Here is a 21,576-nt window from a genome sequence, read left to right as displayed (position 1 = left end):
TAAAATGTCTTGATAGGTTGAAGCATTCGTTTCCCTGGAACTCAAGGGCAAAGATGGGGTCCTAAAATATATCCCCAACACTGCATATTGGCACAATGTAGTCACACAAGTCGTGTCTCCACTTCTCTAAGGTCAAGGTGTGGCAGCAGCATACCACCCGATGCTTTGTGTTGCATTTAGTGATGTATGGCCTGGGTGCAGCTGTTTGGTCATGGTTACTCATTGCAATAAGCTTTCTAAGCATTGTTCTTGACCTAAACTAAGAGCCAAATGAAGGTCGGAAGTCTCTAGTGATTAATTCTGCAGAAAGCAGGCAACCTCTGAACACCAACTAACCCCACTCTGCAAAGTTTGAACACACCTAAATACTACTGAATATTTTATTTAGAATGAGAAGAAAGTCTGTATAACACATTGAATATATTTAAAAGACAAAAGGGGAGCAATAAAAGCATGATGGCAAAATAGCCATGAAGATGGGTTATTACAGAAACTGAAAATGATCATTTTGCTCCCTTTAGCTAGGAACTTGATTAGTTTAAACACCAATCCTGCAGAATGACTTCAGGACTTTCAAACGCAATATTCCTTGGATTACCTGCCATTAAATCTGCACCAAGTCATTAAAGTCCCGTGATAATGTATTACCTTCATTTGCAATCTTCTTTTCCTCATCTCAGAGTTACAGAACCTGGCTCAGACAGATAGGATAATCCAATATTTTTACCCAAATTATTCCCCTTTAACAAAGTTTCAATAAAGTAAAAAAAAATTATTAACAAAGATTTGTCTTTTACCACCTGGAGGGATAATTTCACAACAGCAGGAAGCTAGTCTTTTTAGGTGTTTTAAAGTTTTTTTCAATTCTACTTTGTTCCCATTTTGTGTCAGTATAGTTGGTCTTAAAATGTCAGAGCACGTAAAGTCCTGTGAAGGTTTAGCCATAGAAATTACAAATGCCAGTTGAATGAATTATTAAAAGAAAATGATTGAATTTAAGAGGAGCTTCCACAACACTGTGGTACCAGCTGCACCTAAGGCATCAGCTCACTTTATCTGTTTCTAAATTGGGTATTTGTTGGTAGCTTCAATGTTTAAAACACGTAAAAATTCCAAAAGGGCTGGGTTTTGCTCCAACAATTGTTCTGCCTCTATCGGAGGGCGTTTCAGTTTGGCCACTACGTGGCGATTCCGCTTTAGCGTAACACCGTATTCCAGAAGAAGAAGAAAGTATGAGCAAAAAACTATGTTTTAGAAAATATTTCCTGAAAAGAGTTTAGAAAATTCATGTCTGTGAATATTTAAAGGTGTTAAATTAGTCAGCAATGTATGTTAAGGTTGACTGAGCGTTAGCTTTAGCCGTCCTATGGGAAATCCCATTATACGTTAGCATCAAGCTAGCTGGGTTTAGCATTATGCATTAGATCGATCTCTACATCGATTATTAATCTGTTGAGCTTAAATCAATTCAGATCAATTAATCAATTTTATCAACCCAGTCCTAAAAATAAAGACTTAAATTTAAGCTCACTAAATAGCTTATTGCTAATTTGTGAGATTAGACTTTTTTTTTCATGATAAACATTCAAGGCAACCAACCTGATGAGCTTCATCTATATATATATATATATATATATATATATATATATATATATATATATATATATACATGTATATATTCGTCTGTACCTTTTAAGAGGTTTAACCCTAATCTGCATCTCTGGTATTACCCATCACTTTCTCACAGTCATATCCTCTCCTCTGCTGGCCCCCTGACCCCTCACCTTTAAGCCACCGGAGAGGGAAATGCCTCAATTTAACCCCCTGTGCTACCCATCCCATTCTACATGACAGAGAGGGAAAGAGCAGCGAAAGGGAAGACAGAGAAATTGTGCGTAAAGGGGAAAATAAAATAGTCTGGAAAAATTCATCAATTTTTCATACATTTTCATTTAGGGTGAGGGGGGGCTTTGACAGCAATCAATAGATCAAGTTGCTGTCACACAGTTAGGACCTGGAGGTTGCTGGAAGGCCCTCTAGACTACAGAGCACTGGATCCGAGGAAGAGAAAACAACCCCCCCAATATATACACACACCGTTTCCATTTGCCAAGTATCACAACCTATTGCAATCACTTCACAAATACATTCGCAGAGCAGTCGCTTGGAAAGAAAATATGTCTGTTCTACTCAAGAAAATATCAGATGGTAAGTTGAAAATGGAGCATAACTCAGCATTTTGATAAATTGCCACTGAGATCTGGCAGTCGCCACATGCAAAAGTCTGTTACTTTCTTGATGAGGTCTTGAAAATGTCTCCATGCGGTATCAATCATTAAAACTAACCTGTGCTTATTTGGAAAAAAAGCGCTTTTTTACTACAGAAAGAAAGAAAGGGGAAAAAAGAACATCTAAACAACAAAAGGCCACTGAGACTTTCCCCTTCACGCTGAGCAGCATGGAGTGCCTGGGAGCCACAGTTCGAAGCCCAGCCGAAGCCTGCTGTGGGGGGAGCAGTAAGCTCATCTTCAAAGGTAATTTGATCTCCAGCTCAGGTTCTGCCTGTCACCGTCCACCAACTCAGTCCAGACAGCTTGAGCTAAACGTCCATCAGGAGCCGCGTCTGTCATTCTACCCCCACTCACCTGTGGGGGACCTGTGTCCGCCAGGCCATCAAGTCCTTCTCATGGACTGACAGCAGCTTTGTGTCCAACTTAGAGGTCTGCAGACAACTTCAGACCATGCCCCCCCCCCGAGCAAAGACTGAACAAAATCCACCATGGATGAAACCTAATTCTCTTCAAATCATTACCCAACCTAACAGGTCACTTGCTGAACCTCAGGATATTATTAGTGTTGGCAAACAGACGGCACTGAAAGTAAGATGAGGTCAACTATAAAAACAGTGTGATTACAGCTGCCTCAAACAAGATTTTAATGTGTTTTCTTTAATTTCCTTGAGTACGTTCAGTGTAATTTTCTATTATTAAAAAGGAAAAAAAAAGATGGAATTGTCTTGAGCTGAAAGTAAATTAATTATTTTCCCCATTTGCAGCAAGATTGTCTCTGTTCAGCCGGTTACATGTCACACAGCAGAACTGAAATCACTTCTGTCGTCCAGCAAAGAGTGAAAACTGAATCTTAGCTTACATGCTACTTCCAGAGAGGCGTTGCGGCTGACGGCTTCTCCCAGGTAGTTCCGGGCCACGCAGACGTACGATCCCTCATCCGGTTTGCTCCGTCGTCCGTGAACAATGCGAAGGAAGAATAGCGAGCCAGTAGGAAGCAGCATACGGTGCGAACGTGGGTCATCTTTGTCCGTTACTACCCGCTCCCCGTCCTTGTACCACTCCACCGTTGGGGGCGGCCGCCCCTCCGCTTTGCAGTTGAGTGTGGCGGGTTCCCCTTTGGATACTATCAAGTCTGAGGGATGCTCCACTATCCTGGGTGGGGAATCCTCTTGGCGTAGACGGGATCCTGAAAGAGGGAAAAGGATAATGAGGAGACAATACATAATACCCTGACATTGGCTTTGGTTCAATTACTTTATTAAGCATGCTTTCTTAATTCCCCTTTTATGAGTGAATTATCTATTGAGTGTGAGAAAATACTGCTCCATGGAATGAGCTGTGAAACTTGGCTTCAGAACACTTGCTAAAAACTAAGATGATAGAAGGGTTAACATTTAGAAAATCAATACGTGCTTTGCTAAACTTAATAGAAACATTCTAATGAAATAAAGAAGAAAAACGGTGATATAAAACACTCAAAAGAAAGGAAAGAGTTCGGTGAAAAAGCAGTGCTTTGCAAAACATGTCTACATTTTCCAATCAGACTTGAAGTTAGAGAAAAATATCTCTCAAATGCAACACTAATGACAGCATGGGGTATGTTTGATGGCTCCCAATCATGGCTTTCTAGTAGGGATAGGTATCAAATTAGATGCTTTTGGAGCACCAGCAAAACAGTCTGAATACTATCGAGTGTCAAACGAATTATTTTGGTTCAATACCAAAGAGAATCATTTTGTCAATGTCAGTTGGCTAGTAAACATGGCATGCTTGATTCAGGGGATGTTTAGCAGCAGGAAGCTTCACAGACACCAAAATAAGTGTTACTTGCATTAAAATACTGTGTTGATTCTGTTCTTTATGAATGTATTTCTTTGTATATTGGTTTAATAGCTTGTGACTAGAGTCACAAGTATCCAAGATCGTGTGTTATGTAATCTTATTCATAAGTATTTCTAATATCTTTCTTTCTTATAGCCTTGTATTGAATTGTATCATTCAAGAACTGGTATTGAACTCAGGTTATCGATATCCATATCCAAAGTTTAGGAATCATACACAACCCTACGAGGGTGTGAGTTATAACACTTAACAACTCTGAGGCATCACCAAGACCCTTTTCAGAGGTTCCAACAACACAATCCTGTTCAATGTCTGTTTTAGAAGTCTTTGTCTCTCAGTAAGATGCATGTATCAGTGGAAAGACCCTCTACACAGGAAAAGAACTTTTCTTTTGTTAACCATGATCCCGATTGAGGCAGTAAAAGATAAACCCAAGATCCACCAATCTCCACATGGAAAACACAAGCACCCATCACCCACATGAACAGATCCCCAAAGGTCATAAATACGCTAGATGCATTTTAAACAGCCGATGTCCTTATTTTATGAACAAGACATTGTGCTAGCAATAATATGGGAATCCTTGCAAGAGGCAAGGAACTTCTAAACAAAACCCTTCCTTGTATTAACAACTGGACTATTGGACCATTTTTGACTTCTGGCTCAAAGGGAAAAGGTAATGTGTTTTTACTTTTATCAGAAACCTGAAAATCACTTGACCCACGAGGTAAAACCCCTTCAAACACTAGTTCATGATTTCAGTTTGTTGAATGGGCTGACGCTTGTAAGATGAAGCATGCAAGAAACACATTAAGCCGCACAGAACTCAGAAAAACCAAAAGACCGACCATCTGCTCTGATAATGGCAGGAGCTTATGCCTGAGCAGTGAATGGAGACACAGGCAGCTAATACTCGAAGAGCACAGAAAACAGTTTCCTGTGCTGTAGTTGAAGATGCAGTGCAAAAACTGTGGTCCAGACTGATGTTAAACACTAATTCCCTGTGGCTGAAAACCGTGGACCCCACTTTTCATTAGTGCCTGCAGAGTCGCAGCTCTGCGAGTCTGGTGGCTAAGATAATGCGCCCTGAGTCAGAGTCCTCTGTGTGTCTCTGACCGTGTCTTACTCATGGAGATAAGATGCTGTAAGCCAAATTCATTTACATCACAATGGCTGTGGGAACAATGCGGCAATCAAATAATTTAAACCTGCAGCAAATGATCAGAGTAGGGAAGGAGGATATAAGGCCAACAGTTCTTGATTGCTTTTCTTTTGAACTTTATTAAATACCCCCATCAATAACTGATTCTGCTGGCAGCCAAGCACGAACCAGCCAGTGTTGCAGTAGGTTGAGGGGTAGAGCCTTAAAATGTGTTGTTGGAGCCATTCATCTGGCTGTTCTGATGACTTTGACTTTCTGCAGAGTTGGGTTAAAAATAAAACTGCCACACAGGTCTTTGAACTTAGGAGAAACCTTCAAGAAATTCACAAAAAAACAGCAAAGGACTTAATTCAGCTGGCTTTGCACATGTTCAACCACCAGCACTTTATATTGGACCTCCCGGGGGAAACGAGGACAAGCTGTACCATGCTTGTTTGTGCTGGTGAGCGTATGGGCAAAAGAGCAGGAATCAGCAGAAACCCACTTATCAGCTCAAACGATGGACTCTAAATGAGGCGCGTGGGGGTTCTGAGTAAACCTACAAGAGACCTGTCAGGAATCAGGCATCAAACAGTGCCATAATGACCATTGAACAGGGAGTAGGTCTCTTCCTAATTTGGGCTAATTCCCCCTATTTCCTTGTCATTGATTAGTGATCAGCCGTGTGTCTTGTGCTAACCAGGGTCACAGACAGAGGTCTGTTGAAGCTGACACCATCCTCACTGGGTTCACGATCTAATCTCGCTAACATGTGGAAAACTGGAATAAACATCTATAGAGTATGCAGCTAGCATTGACTCACAATCGCTTTCTCTCAAAATAATTCCCCCATCCTTTTTCCTGTTTGACCCATTTTTTTTGTTTTTAATTTTAGTAAAATGTGACTTTAAAAAAATGAATCAGTAATTAACACAGTGACATTGATATATGGATGGGAAGATAAAGAACAGACACGGAGTCGCCTATCTGCTTTGATGGAGTGTCGAATGCACATTTCTCCTTATCTCACTCAAGCATCTGCTTCCCCAATAATCCACAAGCCCTGTGGTGGCCTTCTACTATAAGGCAAACGTGCATGCACAGCACTAAATTGTGGCGACTACATTCGATTTATATCAGTCTAATTTCTTTAAATCCAATTTGTATTCCAATCTAATCACTTAAACCTCAAGTCTCCATCTGGTCGCCTTTTTCCAGTGGAAATGAACCCAGCAAACGTTTCTGAAAAACAATTGTTCTTAAGGTTTGGTGAGCAGAGGGTCAAAGTTTCTTTGTGTTTAGATGTGTCAGGTATGAAGGTAGTAAAAGTTAAACTGATCAATAAGATCTAAAGGTGTCTCATAAATTTTGATAGTAGACATTTTTTAAGACATTTCCCTTTGGTAAGTGCTCAATAAAACCCTATTTTTGCACACATTTATCTCATAACCTATAGTTACCCTAATGCGCCCCTTTCACTAAGATAACACATCCGGCTGTTAGACCAAAGCCCGCACAAAAGTCAAAGTCAATTTTTTTTGTTTCCTATCGGGCACCTTTTCCCACTCTCTTTGCGGCAAATGGGCTTTCTGTTGCCCTTTTAATGCGATCATTGGTGCTGTGTAATCAAGTGCTCTCTGAGCTGAGGCGAGTGCACTTCACTGGGTCTCAGGGCACACGCTCCAATCAAAAGGCTGCATTTCCCCCCTGTTTGCAATAGCATCACCATCACTTTTCACCACTGCAGCGCAGTCGTTCTCTCCCGGAGGCAACCAGAGAATAAGCAAACATGGACAGGGGGGTGAAATCTGAGAGAGGTAACTGAGCCAGAAGCAGATTCTTTCCTTTTTCTCAAATTTTCCTTAAGCAAAGTTTAGGGAGTTTTACTACAGTTACAGACATATTAGCATACAATAAAGTGTAACTTTATTTAGTATTTAACTCATGTAATTTGCTCAGACTACTCGCCTGGAGGTGGTATTTTGTATTATAGATGTCACATCTTTACACACGTGTGGAACAGAAGGTCAGGCCTTTGATGATCTTTTTGTAATTATTTTTATTAGCTCCCTCGAGAAATTCTAGCCCACCAACCAAATCAATACCCCAGTAGTCAGAAGCAGGACATAAAAGAAACGGCTCCCAAATGAGATATTAGTTATTCTGCTAACGGCCATGTGCTGATCACAGGTAACCAACGGCAACCTCGGAGCGAGGCAAGATGTTCTGGTCGCTGAAGTTTCATTAAGAAGGAAGCATCAAACATGAAAACCGTGGTCTCTGCTAATACGCTTTAACACTTTAGTTTTTAAAACAAACAGAATGTGGGTAAAAATGGCTAAACCTGTAGGTGGTTTGCACCATTTCATTGGTTATGCTACATTCATATCAGGCTTGGGAACACAACCACTTCCAGAGAAAAGTCTATGGGAGAATTTTGACGGACATTTAACGTATACTTATCTCTTACTATCAAGTTTAGCAGGAGTGTCCAAATCCAGGCCTTGATGTACTACATTTTTTCCAATCAACCTGCCATTGAAACTTCTCATTAGCCAAACACACCTGATCCAGGTAATCAGCACTAGATAAGGCACAATTTTGGGAAAACCAGCCGTATGCCAACCCTCGACGCCTGAATTTGGACAAAGCTAGACTAGAGTGTAGCATAAAGGCACAGGACAACAGCATCATAAGCGCGTGGACCTTACATTATCCTCACAAATACTTCACGATACACTTACCACGTACATGAAAATATTACATTACATTTTCATGACATCCCTTGAGGGAACTGCAAGACATAGGGTGCATGTGACGATTGCATGTACAGCTTTTAGCAAACAGTATCTATGTCTCTTCCACTTGCTCTCCATCCTCTCTTCTTCACTCAGCGTTAAGCTGACAGAAGCATATCCGTCATGCCATCTGAAGGGAAATCTAAGAGAACAGCAAGGCAAACTGAGGGTGGTGAAAGAATGATGTTAATAGTCGTCCACGCCTCAGCACTGGTCTGCCATGACACCTTCAAGAAGCTCGATCTGCACCCTAGATCCATCTTCTTTACTCCAGAGTGTCAGTGACAGAGGAGAGCGTGAGCTCACATCAACCCCAACACCAGGGTGTACCCTACCAACCACACAATCTTCCCAGCAAGACAGAAGGTGAAGAGAAAAGTGTTTGCAGGTGAATTGGCTTCCACTTCAACTGGTGGTAAAGTATACTTGGGGGATTTTGGCTAGTTAGCTCCCAAGCTCACATTGATGGGCTCTGTTCCACCTCAGTGCTCTGCATACTGCCACCTCCTTTCTCCTGCTTAAGATCTATACTCAGAAAGCAAACAGAGGGGTAATTCTATGAGCTCCTCTCAACCTCTCATTGCATCCAAGCTTGACTCCAACAAATATCAGATAGAATTCCACTCTTGAGTGTATTTTGGGCAGTGCAAGGAGGGGGTCGTATTGACTTTGCATCTGTGTATTTGCCCTTCCCCCTCCTTCATACAGAAAGAAAAATATAAATAGATAACTGTGGGAAATAGGATATCTGATTTGCTGGAAAAAAGATGATTTACTCAAGTTTCATTTCAAAAAGTTGGCACCTCATTTTTTTTTTTAACAAACAGCATTTTTTTGCATTTTCCATCTTTTTCTTGTTATCATTAAATAAAAAGATTAGGCCGCATATTTCAAAAGAAGCAAGAAAAACACTGAATCAGAAAAAAAAGTATGCCTACAATAAATCAGTAAAGAATTTATAATATAAAAAATGATGATGAATCATATATGGCAAAGGGGTGTCAAACTCAATCACACAAGGGGCCAAAATCCAAAACACACATTACGTCGCCGGCCACACATTTTAAACATTTACTGAACACTCTAAAACTAAATTTTAAAAACTCTAAAACTGTGACGTTTTAACATAATTATGAACTAGATATATAGCATTACCTGCAAGAATGCTAGTGTGAATGTTGTAAGCTGAATTTGGCCGCTCAAGATGATAGTGCTGATAGCTGAAGATGCTGAAATTGATAGCTAAAACACTGAAGCTAATAGCTGAAATCGCTGAAGCTAATAGCTGAAATTGCTGAAGCTAATAGCTGAAAAAGCTGAAGCTGAGAGTCAGCTAAAATATTAGCTAAATGCCAATTTAGCCTAAAAAACAAAGAAAAAAAATTGGTCAAAACAGCTAGGATGTAGCTGAAACTATGGCTAAACTTCAAAATATCCTAAAAACTGAAAGAAAACCTACATTAGCCAAAATAGCGAGCATCATGTAGCTGAAATATTAGTTAAACTCCACAACAGCCTAAAAAAACTTTAGAAGAAAGTCCTAAATTAGCCAAAACAGCTAGCATGTACATGAAATATTAGCTAAGCTCCAAAATAGGCTAAACAATTTTAAAAAGAAAACCCTAAATTAGCTAAAACAGTTAGCATGTACATGAAATATTAGCTCCAAAGTAGCCTAAAAATTTGTAAAAAGAAAAGCCTAAATTAGCAAAACAGCTAGTATGTAGTAGCTGAAATATTAACTAAGCTCCAAAATAGTCCAAAAAGCTGTCAGAATGCCAATGTATAAAACCTTAAAATCGAGACTTTTTAACATAATTTTGAATAATAAAAAGGCAGGAATATTATTCATAAAATAAAATAAAAAATCAACTTAAACCTTAATTAACATTCAATATTTTACTCTCCATATTGTCAAAATTATACAAGTTAGAAATGAGTACAAGATAACATTGAGCCATTTATAACAATAACATAAAATGATCTAGTGGGCCGGATAGAATTACCCAGAGAACCGAATCCAGCCCCCGGGCCTGTGATGTAAGGCGTGATCATTACCTTCAGTATAATGCTGCCTACTTGGGTCTATCAACGTGCATGTAGAAATGTTAAACAGTGTGATACAGATTAAATGATTCCTGATGACAGGACCACTCAGGCATTTAGCTCACTGCAACTTCCCCTCTACAACCTTTATGGCTCCAATTGTGTTACGTGAATGATTCCCCCAAAAACTCGTGAACATCACCAAATATTGAGATAAAAATCACTACCCTTGAATGAGACATATGATAGTCGGGCAGATTTCTCACCGCAACTCTATGAATGTACGTTAGAATGGAAAAGCAAAAGGTGATTTTATATCTCTCTTCAAGATACACCAGTTCCTGTGTTGTGTGTACATGAATGTAAACACAGCTGGCTCCAAAATAAGATTACGTTCAACTGTGGGCGCCTCTGAACACCTTGTACTAAGAGAAGTACAAAGAAATGAATGGTATCAATTGATTCTCCCTCCAGCATTGTAATCCCTTTACCTGCATTGCTCAGTTGCCTCTACAGATTGAACTGATGGAAAAAAAAGAAAAGCTCTATCACTGGGGAGGTGAAGAAAGCCTTCAGGTGCTTATAATACTCTGTGCTGAGAGGTGATAATTGAAGGTGTGCCATGAGTGCTGACCTTTAGTGACCACACAGCAGTGTTCTTCACAGTCAACACCTCCAGTCACTCAAACAGTCCTCCGTTCCATGTGTGAACATGAGGAATATGAGCACACTCTACAAGGATGATGGACTAACACAGCAAAGCAATGAAATCAAATGGCTTTTACAAAACATGGGGTTTTGTTTTTCAAGGCGGGTCAAGACGAGATTTATTAAATTTCAATGCTACGGGACACTTCATCTGGTCCTGCAAAGGGCTCTCGGGTTGAAGGTTTGAGCAATAATTCCTTAAAAGACTCATTCAATTCACCAAAGCCCATAAAACCACACAAAAACAAAACAAGGCTTTGATGTTATTAATAGTTTTTCCCAAGCGTTGACTTATGTGCACTCATTACATTAAATAGTTCTAAAGCTGGTTCTGTGCAGTTGGGTTTCTCAATGATAAATCTTTGTAAGAAACTCTCCTGGAAAAAAAAAGGAAGCTCACTGAAACTGTTTAGACATTTGGGGTGTGATTGCTTTTTTCCCTATCAGCCATAACGTTTGTGACACCTGGCTGATGCTCCGTTCCACAGTGAGACTTTGACGCAAAGCAAGTCTCACCAGGAGTCATTAAACACGGTAAATCAACTCCCCATGTGTCACGGTGGCTTAGATAAAAAGCCAGTAGGAAGAAGTGTTTTTTTTGGGGGGGGAAGGTGGAGAGATAGATGGATTTTGTGCGTTTGTGAGTAAATGCACAAAATATTGAAATATTCCCTAGTTTCTCGAGGAAGATTCTCGGTAATAAGTCTTACTGTCAGCTGACAGTTGACAGCAATTTATTGAGTTTGAACACATAATAGAACTGGATGTTTAGTTGGAAGAGACAGGGTAGAACATGGCTGATCTTAGGACTGAGCCTGGTATGAAGGTGGAGAAATAGAAATCCGTTTTTGTGCTAATTTGGATTATCTAATATTTCAACTACATGCTAACTATATTGGCTAATTTAGGCTTTTTTTGGTTTGTTTTTTAGGTTATTTTGGAGTTTAGCTAATATATCATCTACATGCTAGCTATTTTGGTTAATTTAGGTTTTTTTCAGTTTTTTAGGCTAATTTGGAGTTTAGCTAATAGTTCAGGTGCATGCTAGCTATTTGGCTAGTTTATGCTTTTTTCAGTTTTTTTGGCTAATTTGGATTTTAGCTAATAGTTCAGCTGCATGCTAGCTATTTGGCTAGTTTATGCTTTTTTCAGTTTTTTGGCTACTTTGGATTTTAGCTAATATTTCAGCTGTATTTTAACTATTTTGGCTAATTTAGGCTTTTGTCGTTTTTTAGGCTATTTTGAAGTTTAGCTAATGTTTCAGCCCCATGATAGCTGTTTTGGATAACTTCTGCTTTTTTCAGTTTTTTTAGGTTAATTTGGCATTTTAACTAATATTTCAGCTGGCTTCCAGCTTTAGCGCTTTTAGCTATCAATTTCAGCTTACAGCATTCACACTAGCACTATCGCTGGTAATGTTATATATATACATACTTTTTAGTTTGTTTAAAGCTTATGATGGTGACCCGATTAGTCGACTAATCAGAAAAAACAATCGGTGATTAGTCGACAATTAAAATAATCGTTTGTGGCAGCACTAACAGCTGTACTGAACCCCACCTGTGTGGGACGTATGGCCAAATGGTCTCACTGAGAGTTTATTCACTTTTATCACCATGTCATACTCCATTCAAGGCTCAGGTGAGAAGTCCATCTCAAATACAACTCTCTCCTAAACGGTTAACCTGAACAACAGCTGTAGATTAAGTGGGAAATGGTGATATAGTGCTTTATGGGTCCAAAGCGCTTTATAGTCACAGTACCATTCAACCATTACCACACAAACTGATGAAGGCTTTACTGCTGAACACGTATAACCACCAGGAGCAATGTGGAGTTCAGTATCTTGCCCAAGGACACTTCAACACATGGGCGAGTAAGTCAAGAACTGAACTTACAATCTCCTAATCACAGGTCGACCGCTTTGTCTAATCCATCCATTATATGATCATTCAAGGAAACCACCTTGTAGTTGTAAATATATTTAAACAGATTGGAAAATACTATTGATATGAATTTCTCAGGTCAAGACTACAGTCCCAACTGTCTCGTTCCTCTCATACCGTGGGATGCTTCTCCGTGTGTTTACAGAGTTTGGCCTTGCAACCATCAGTTTAAATCATCTCTCTGCATGCTCTGCAAGTCACTCAACCTTGACATCTGTTCTGCCTTATCTGAGGTAACCCTGACACAGGTGACATGAGGCAGATGCGAGGGCAACTGAAAACACTTTACACAAACACTTCCCAGGACAACATTTCAGAGCAGAGTGCAACATGAACACACAGATAAGACAAACATGTCATCCCTCTAAAAGGTTTAAAAGCATGCTTGTGTTCTATTCAATCCTGTTCTTTACAAAACATGTGCATGGAGAAAGAAATGTATCTCATTGATGAATGGGATGTTTCACTATTAATAATTGATAATTGATGGGTTCATTTACTACAGTCAAATCATCGAGGACTAAATAAAGGTAGTTGGAATTTTCTGCTAGCCTGTCTGTGAAGTGTTTTGGAAACAGCAGCTCTGGTAAAACAGAGAAAGGATTATGTCCATGCCCTGTGGCCTCAACTAGAAAGCACAGGTGTGTACTCTCCATGTACAGGTGTGTGAGACAGGTGAAGGCACTTAGAAATGGCTTTCACCAAGAGTCAGCCTGTTCATGAAACCACTCCTCCCCCTTGGCTCCTAATAATTTTCCACTATACAGCCCCATCACAGGTGTGCCCCCCCCCCGCAAATTGGGTGTTTAAATTCCACCCTCATTGACAGCAACAAGGGCAAGATTCTTGCACCGAGATAGTGAGTGTGTACAAGGGACACAGGAAGGGAGATGGGGTTGAGAAGTTCAAGAGCATAGAAATAATAGGAGGAACGATACAAGGCAGCTATTTATTTGAAATGAACCTGTGTTTTTCCCTGTTATAATCTCTTATACTTGTGCATTTTTTCCCCCTGAAGGCAAAACACATCAGAGCAAATTCTATTGTTCAACGCTATAAATGATACAGTCGTGCTTGAGCGATGATGGTATCGTTTTCCAGTTAATCTGCTTTTCTTACATTGATGCCCAGATGTTGTTTTCGGTGAATGTTAAAGATAAAAATTCTGATTTTTTTTTATGTTTTTAACCTGTTTTTGTTGCCTTTTCTAATCTTTGAGGCCAAAATTCCAGCTTTCTGAGTTTTTCTTTGTGTTGTGAGTCAGGAGCAGACAAAAATTACTGTTGGAAAAAGTGTAGGAGTGACCTAGAAGCTACTACGGCAATCCACAAGCTCTCTGCTCCACTCCATTCTGATGCCTCCACTTGAAGACAACTAGATCCATGAACGTCTGTTTTCATCATCCAAACTGGAATGTGGTTCAAAACTGCATGACTCCAATATTGCTCACCATTTATGTTCCACGAGTAATGTTAGGTTGGGGTTGTGAGTGGCTGTAAGCTAGTGGGAGAGAGTGTAAACAGATAGATGCTGGGAAGTAGGGGCAGGCTTATTCCGCACCAACAGTCTTGCCCACAGTTCAGGAAGTGAATTTGAAATGAACTACAGCCGCTTTGCAGAAACTACGTCCTAGAAATGCTACGGTCACAAATACTACTGCCATTGTGCAATGGTAAGGCATTGAAAATTATTGGCGTGGTTATGCATGTAGACAATGGCAGTCAGACGTCAGTCAGGCGGTAGTCAGACGGAAGTCAGACGGCAATTAGGTGGGAGTCAGGCGGTAGTCAGACGGCAGTCAGACGGCAATCAGGTGGGAGTAAGGCAGGATTCAGTGGCAGTCAGGCAGCAGTCAGAAGACAGTCAGACGGCAATCAGGTGGGAGTCAGGCGGTAGTCAGACGGCAGTCAAACGGCAATCAGGTGGGAGTAAGGCAGGATTCAGGGGCAGTCAGGCAGCAGTCAGAAGACAGTCAGACGGTAATCAGGCGGGAGTCAGGCGGCAGTCAGACGGCAGTCAGACTGCAGTCAGATGGCAATCAGGCAGGAGTCAGACGGCAATCAGGTGGGAGTCAGGCGGCAGTCAGATGGCAGTCAGACGGCAATCAGGCAGGAGTCAGGCGGCAGTCAGATGGCAGTCAGACGGCAATCAGGCAGGAGTCAGGCGGCAGTCAGACTGCAGTCAGACGGCAATCAGGCGGCAATCAGGTGGGAGTCAGGCGGCAGTCGGCGGCAGTGGGGCGGCAGTCAGGCGGCAGTCAGGCAGCAGTCAAGCGGCAGTCAAGCGGGCTGTAAGGGCCTGCAGAATGACACTTATATATCCCTAAGCTACCGGGGGCCGGCCTTGATATGTACATTCAGCGTCTGGACACATTTACACATTATCTAATAAGAGATGCTGCTGGCAATCCGGCTGCCACTTCCCTGTGACCGCTCAGCTGTCGTCCGATATTGTGATGACGTCTCTGTCACTGGACTACCACTGCGTGACCTCAACACATACCAGGTGGCCACTGACTGACGTTAATTTTTAGAGAAAAATGGTCCGGTAGCCATAAAATTTTAACTTTTTCTTAAAACTTCTGCCAAATTTGCTGAGAAACTGGCATTTAAGTTAGCGTGCTGTGGCATTTTGGGATATGTGACCATAGCAAAATTGACAGATTTCTTTTTTATTTTGGCTAAAAATGTCATAATCATAATAAATGAACCACTGCCAATACTTAAAATTGATCAAAAGATGATTGGATTGAGACTTTAAGACTACAGCTCTTTATACAATCTAAATTATTAGGGCGTGAGGGAAAAAAAGGAGCATCTTAGGTCAGAATAGGTTAAAACAGCTGAAATGAGTAATCCCGCTGATTGAAAGGAAGCACAGAAAGCTCAAACCTACTTTGGGCTGTTCTGCAGGAGTGGACTGACTGCTCTGATCCAGAGTGGTTGGCTTGCACTTCTGACACACAGGAGCTGACAGGCCACGCCACTGATCAAGTTGCACTCATCATTTACATACATCCAAGCCCTCCTACTCCACTTTTTCTTGCTCACTCACTTCCTGCTATGCTAGCCGCCTCCAAGTCTTACATTGTTTTTGATGTTAATCACATTATAAGCAGCAGTGCTGAGTGCTGCAGAGGAAAATGACTTCTCTGACAGTGATGAGGCCATGCGAGGCAGTGAAAGGGAGCGTCTCATACATCTCGAATGAAGCTCCACCATTATAGCAACCCTATTCCAGCAAATGAAGCACAATTACAATAACATCCCCTAAACGGTGCCAGCTCAAGCAGAACAATCACATTTGGGTTGAGACATCACGACGACTCTTCTTACACAATGACCTCAGCCCGCCTCATCGCTCACTTCGACTATTTTAATCCGAGCTTACTTTCCATTAGAGGCCACTGCTTTAAACCCTTTTCATTTAATCATAACCATCAAACAAGCAGCTCTGCTTCCGCGTCCGTCGGTAATAAAGCATCACTGATGCCATCTTTCTTTAAAAGGCTTTAATTACTCCAACTATTCCCTCTCTTTTTCCACTTTCATTCCACACACACACACTCAGTCCAGGTTTGAATTTCTTTTGACTCAGCATTAGTGAAACCACATGCCCAGCAGGCGGATGAAGGAGCGCTCACTATGTGCCCTTTCACGTCTCCTCTGTCCCATCGACAGCTTGAAGTTGGGCCGTGTTTCAGCACCCAGGATGGATGTGATGTCACCAGGCCCTACATCACCCACCAACATGTAGGAGACCTATGAATAGCAGAAGGTCAGGAGTGCATGTTCACTATGCAGAGCACGCTTTAATCCGGCGTTCAACTCAGAACGGAGGAGTTTGGGATAACTGGGCGGCTTCCAGGTGTAGTATTCTCGGAAACTCTGAACCACCCGTTGCTTACAAGCCGCCACGTTTTGGCGTCTCTTCATAAAACTTCTCAATCTAAGCTTCTGTCAGTTTAACCTCGTCTCTCCTCTCCTCCCTGCTGCTTATATTAAACACAAAGCCCTAAACAGTGACTGACGCCATTCACAAAAGCTTGGCTTTTGTTGCCTGTGCTGCCCAGTGAATACAACTTCAGGCTTCTTTTTTTTTCAGACTGCTAGAAGAAGCTCCTCCCTCTCCGAGGACCTTCAGATTACCTCTTAAAAAGCTGAGTGATGGCTGAGCTTTGCTGGGATGTAGGTGAAGAGCAAAGGAAAGGGGGGAAGGAGGGTGACAGGCTAATGACTGGGAAGATCAACTGCCCTCGGGGAGATCTGCAATCTTTCCTCGTGGCCAGCTTGCAATGCCATCCGCCACTGCTTAGCAACTGTGGCTTTGGCTGAACAGAGGGAGAGACGTGAAGAAAAGTAGCAGATAAAGGAGGCAAAATCCCAGCAAAGAAAAAAAGCGACTTGATTTGCTGATTGCAGGAGGCTTCAACGCTGAACTAAACTTGCAGCTGTGAAGAGGAACAAAAGCGGGGGCTGACAGGTGAAAGAAAAGAAAATATGGGACCTCGCAGGCCTTTTCATCCAAAGATAACACAATCCCTTCTTTACATACACCTAAGCAAAACAAACTACACAAAGTAAACACACACTTGAATCATTGGCCTCAAATGATGATTTAATGTCCCAGCATGCCATTTGTCAACACTGGTCTTTTCTCATGCAATGACAACAAGGCTCTTATTGTCTGCAAGATTGCGAGTGTAACAAAAACTACGGAAGCAGCTCGAAAATGACAGAGAACCTGCAGTTTTGGAGAGAAGAGCACGTCAGGCTGGATTTTCATTCCACAAGTCGTGAGAGGTTAGGCCCATCCCTGTTATGCTTTCTGTCCCTTATCTGTCCCGTTTAATGAGAGCTGCCTGTGAGTCAGCGCTGAAAAGAAACTGATTTGGAAATTCCACCTTGAACTAGGCCTCTTGTAGGTTTGGCGGAGCCGACACTTCAAACTATCACCATGCTGACTAGGCAATCGGAGAGAGACCAGCTCAGACTTTAGGTTGGGGTCTAGCTCATTGGCCAGTATGACCCACATTTTAAATGCAAATCAGAAAATGGAAATGAACACCATGCAGTAATGTGACACTGATTAAAGTTAACTTAGACTAACTTTGACGCACGTAGCTCTAAGATCCAGAGTAAAATTGTTTACCAAAACCCATCTTATAAAGGGTATTTAGTCCATTTACATTAGTTATGAACTTTTTTGATTGTTTTTGCACTAATGCTGGCACTCATAACAAGCTTGTTTGACATAAAAGCTCCATAGAGTCATAATTTCATGAAAAGTTTTATGTTTTTTTGGGCATTTTTTGGTTGTTGTTGAACCAATTATGGCACCTACAACAAGCTTGTTTGACATGAGAGTTCTTTATAGTCACAATTCCATGAAAAATCTGATTGTTTTTTGGTGCTTCCTGTTCGTTTTTATTGTTTTTCAACCAATTATAGTGCCTATAAAAACCTTGTTCGGCATAAAAGCTCCATACAGTCATAGATACGTTATAATATTTGAAAAATGTTTGTTCTTTGATGTTTATGAAACAATTATAGCGCCTATGGCAAGCTTGGTTGGCATAAAAGCTCCATACAGTCATAGTTGCATGAAAATGTGTTTTTTGGTGTTTCCTGTTTGTTTTTTAACCATTTACGGGGCCTATAGAAACCTTGTTCAGCATGAAACTTCCATACAGTCACAATTTCATTATAATTTTAGAAAAATGTAATTGATTTGGGTTTTTTTTCTTTTTGTCTGTTTTTGAAAAAAAATATGGTCCCTATAACAAGTTTGTTTGGCATGAAAGCTCAATAGAGTCATAATTCCAATATAATATTTGAAAATGTGATTATTTCTTGTTTGCTTTTGCTGGTTTTGAACCAATTATGGCGACTATAACATGCTTCTTTGGCATAAAAGCTCCAGAAAATCATAATTTCCTTATATTGAAAAAATGTGATTGTTTATTGAAGTGCTTTTTGATTGTTTTTTGTTTTGTTAAGACCTGCATATTAGTTTAGAACTATTAGTACAGAAAACATGATTTGAATAAAACGCACAGATCAGCCTTTACGCATGAATGAGCTATCTGTTGATTTCAGCTGCTTGGTTATGTTTCTATTTTTTAATTGAACAAATCATACAAAATACAATTCAGCTAAAGAGATCAAATTGTTAAGTCTCAACTCTGAGTTTTTTTGAAGACAAAAATCTGATTTGATTGTTTTGATTCCACAATGAGTCGGTATTGAAAAAGTACAGAAAAATATCCAATCCGAGCAAAATGATACATTTCCAATCAATTAAAAGTGAAGTTTAGCATAAAAACACGTGTCTGATAACTTACCATCAACTTGTGAATACAGTAATCCACTAACAAGGATGAATGCTAGAGGACCCATACTAGCATATTAAAACATCCACGGCGGGCGCAGAAATTCTCAAATTCTCTGCGTAAATGTGTCCAAAAGACGGTCAGGTCCACTCCGCGTCTCCGGGAGTGATGGGCAGGGTCCTGGGCTGCCCTACTTGCTGACAAAAGCCAGTTTAAATGTCCAAAAACAGACAGGATCCATTTACCAGCAGTTCAACCCGAAGCTGCTCGGGGTGTGAACATCCGAAGCTTAAATCCAAACTCTCGCGCTTTGGAGTCTTATCCCTCTTCGCGCCGCCAGCTCATCCGCAATCTGTGCTGAGATGTTTTTTTTTTTTTCACCCACTGAACGAGCTGAAGCCCACTGAGTCTGAGAGGAGAGATCCTCAAGTCCACGCGTGAGGAGCAGCGCGCGCGGGCTCTGCGCTCCTCCGCAGGTCTGTCCTAAAGAAGCGCCTCTGGCACCGCTCAGATCTGCTCCATACTTCAGGCGACAGCTACACTGAGAGTCCGCCTTCAACTTCCACGAAAAGTTGCTTCTCTAAGACGACAACGGGCTCCTGGAAAACACACATCCTCTGTTACAGTACATGTGCGTGTGTGTGGGTAAACCTGGGTTACAGCAGCGCGGCCGCTAGGAGCGCACGGTCTCTGCGCACCGGCACAGCCCGCCACACTGCGCGGAAACCACCAGACCCGACGCCTCTAAACACGGGTCCGATCCCCAGGACAGAAACGAGAGAGAGTACGAGGGGGAGGAGGGAGGGGAGTCTGTGGTAGCGGTGTGAAGCGATCTGAGATCGGATCTCAGTCCAAATCTCTCCAAGGATCATAATAAAGATCCGCAGCGCAGAGCAAACCCATAAAAACCCATTTGCATGTTTACATATCATTTAGTCTGAATGGTGAGCGCATGAGGCCATTGTTCAGCACACAATATGAGCACTAAACTCATAAAGATTACAGGCAGCTATCTAAGAAATCCACAGATTAACTTTATTTACTGTGAAACTCCGCATAGGTGCAACATCAACACCTTCAACAAGATGCAGATCCAGATAAGGAAATAATTAGAGAGTTAACCGTGTAATGGAGCTATAATCCTAGAATATGCTGCCTATGAATGAAGGAAAGTAATCCAGATTCTGGAGCTGAGATAGAGAAGCTATAATGTAGAAAACAAGGCAGACATTCTCCAAATCAACAATAAGACATAAATCTTTAGTGTGAAATGAGCAGATGTACTGGACACAGAAGCAGGAGGACTGATTTAAACAAAAATAAAGTTTGAAATCATAAAACATTATGTGGATTGAAAATGTAAAATCACAGATGTAAATGTTTATGTTCTGGGATGGAAGGTGGTTGGTGTGCTGTGAGCTGCCAGCAGTCCTCTCCTCTCCATGAGCTCCAGCCTGACAAAAGGCTGAGCTGCGAGCTCCCCCTACTGGTGAGAGCTGCAACAAAGGACCAATAATCAGACTGGAATGAAGGGAAACAGGGAATCAGCTGATACAAATCCAGGAGGAAATAAATCAATGTAGCAAATGCGGCACAAATACTACTATTCTTTAAAACGGGGAATTATGAAATAAAGTTTTGAGGAGCCTGAAAACATTGAAGCAAAAATGATCTGAGCATGCATCGCTACTTTAAGGGCTGGATGGATAATATTACTATCTTCTTAAATATATCTTTAATATGGATATAAATCAATAAATAAGTAAAATAAGCAAAAACATGTTCTTTTCATGTTATACATCATAATTTTAGCATTAATTTATTTATGTGGCAAAAGAAAGCTTGATTATTCCTGTTTGGTTGCTGGAGCCTATCCTCTGCACTATTAACCCTTGTGTTATTCAAGGCATGTTTAGATTAAAAGTGGGGTCATCAGGACCCGACAAGACAACGCTCTGAACTTTTTTTAAAGGATTTTTTAAATCTTCACTGGCGTCCATGAAAGACATAAAATCCTGTCGACCTTTATCATAGGAGGATCACACATCAGTGTGAAGGTGGGGGGTCATCTGGACCCCATAAGATAACACAAGGGTGGTTCAAAGGCTTCTGCTATTTTGCAGGATACATATTTTTGGGCCACTTTTTGGACCAAGACTCCTAGACCACTTTTTTTGGATTATAGTGATTTCATTTGAACCCAGTTTATGTTTTTTTTTTTTTGTTAAAAAACAGCAAAAAGTTTGTTTTTAACTCAAAAGTTAGGTTAAAATGAATCCAACTTGGTCGTTTTTTTAATCAATGGAGTTTTCAGTGTGTGTTGTTGTCGCCAGTTCATCGCACAGCAGATCCTAAAAATATCAATGTCATTTGATCTACTATAAATAACATTTTTTGACATATTTTTGACACCAGACTTACAATAATACCATCAATATTTAATAATTTCCTACTAAATTTATTGAATCCATCA

General features: G+C 40.9%; 1 protein-coding gene across 11 annotated transcripts in view; it reads right to left on the bottom strand.

Annotated features, from left to right (window-relative positions):
* robo2 (roundabout, axon guidance receptor, homolog 2 (Drosophila)) overlaps nt 1-21,576 on the bottom strand; it is a 351,986-nt gene that overhangs the window by 196,033 nt on the left and 134,377 nt on the right. For 10 of the 11 annotated variants that reach the window (XM_036214858.1, XM_036214861.1, XM_036214859.1 and 7 more), the window contains exon 2: nt 3,151-3,477. In XM_036214858.1, the coding sequence (XP_036070751.1) occupies nt 3,151-3,477 (327 nt within the window). Of the gene's footprint in view, nt 1-3,150; nt 3,478-19,115; nt 19,910-21,576 lie in introns of those variants that run through there. The other variant, XM_036214860.1, reaches the window with a different exon arrangement.

Source organism: Oryzias melastigma, linkage group LG13 (genome assembly GCF_002922805.2).
Source record: "Oryzias melastigma strain HK-1 linkage group LG13, ASM292280v2, whole genome shotgun sequence".
Classification (NCBI taxonomy): Eukaryota; Metazoa; Chordata; class Actinopteri; order Beloniformes; family Adrianichthyidae; genus Oryzias; species Oryzias melastigma.
This window is presented reverse-complemented; position numbering and strand designations above follow the sequence as displayed.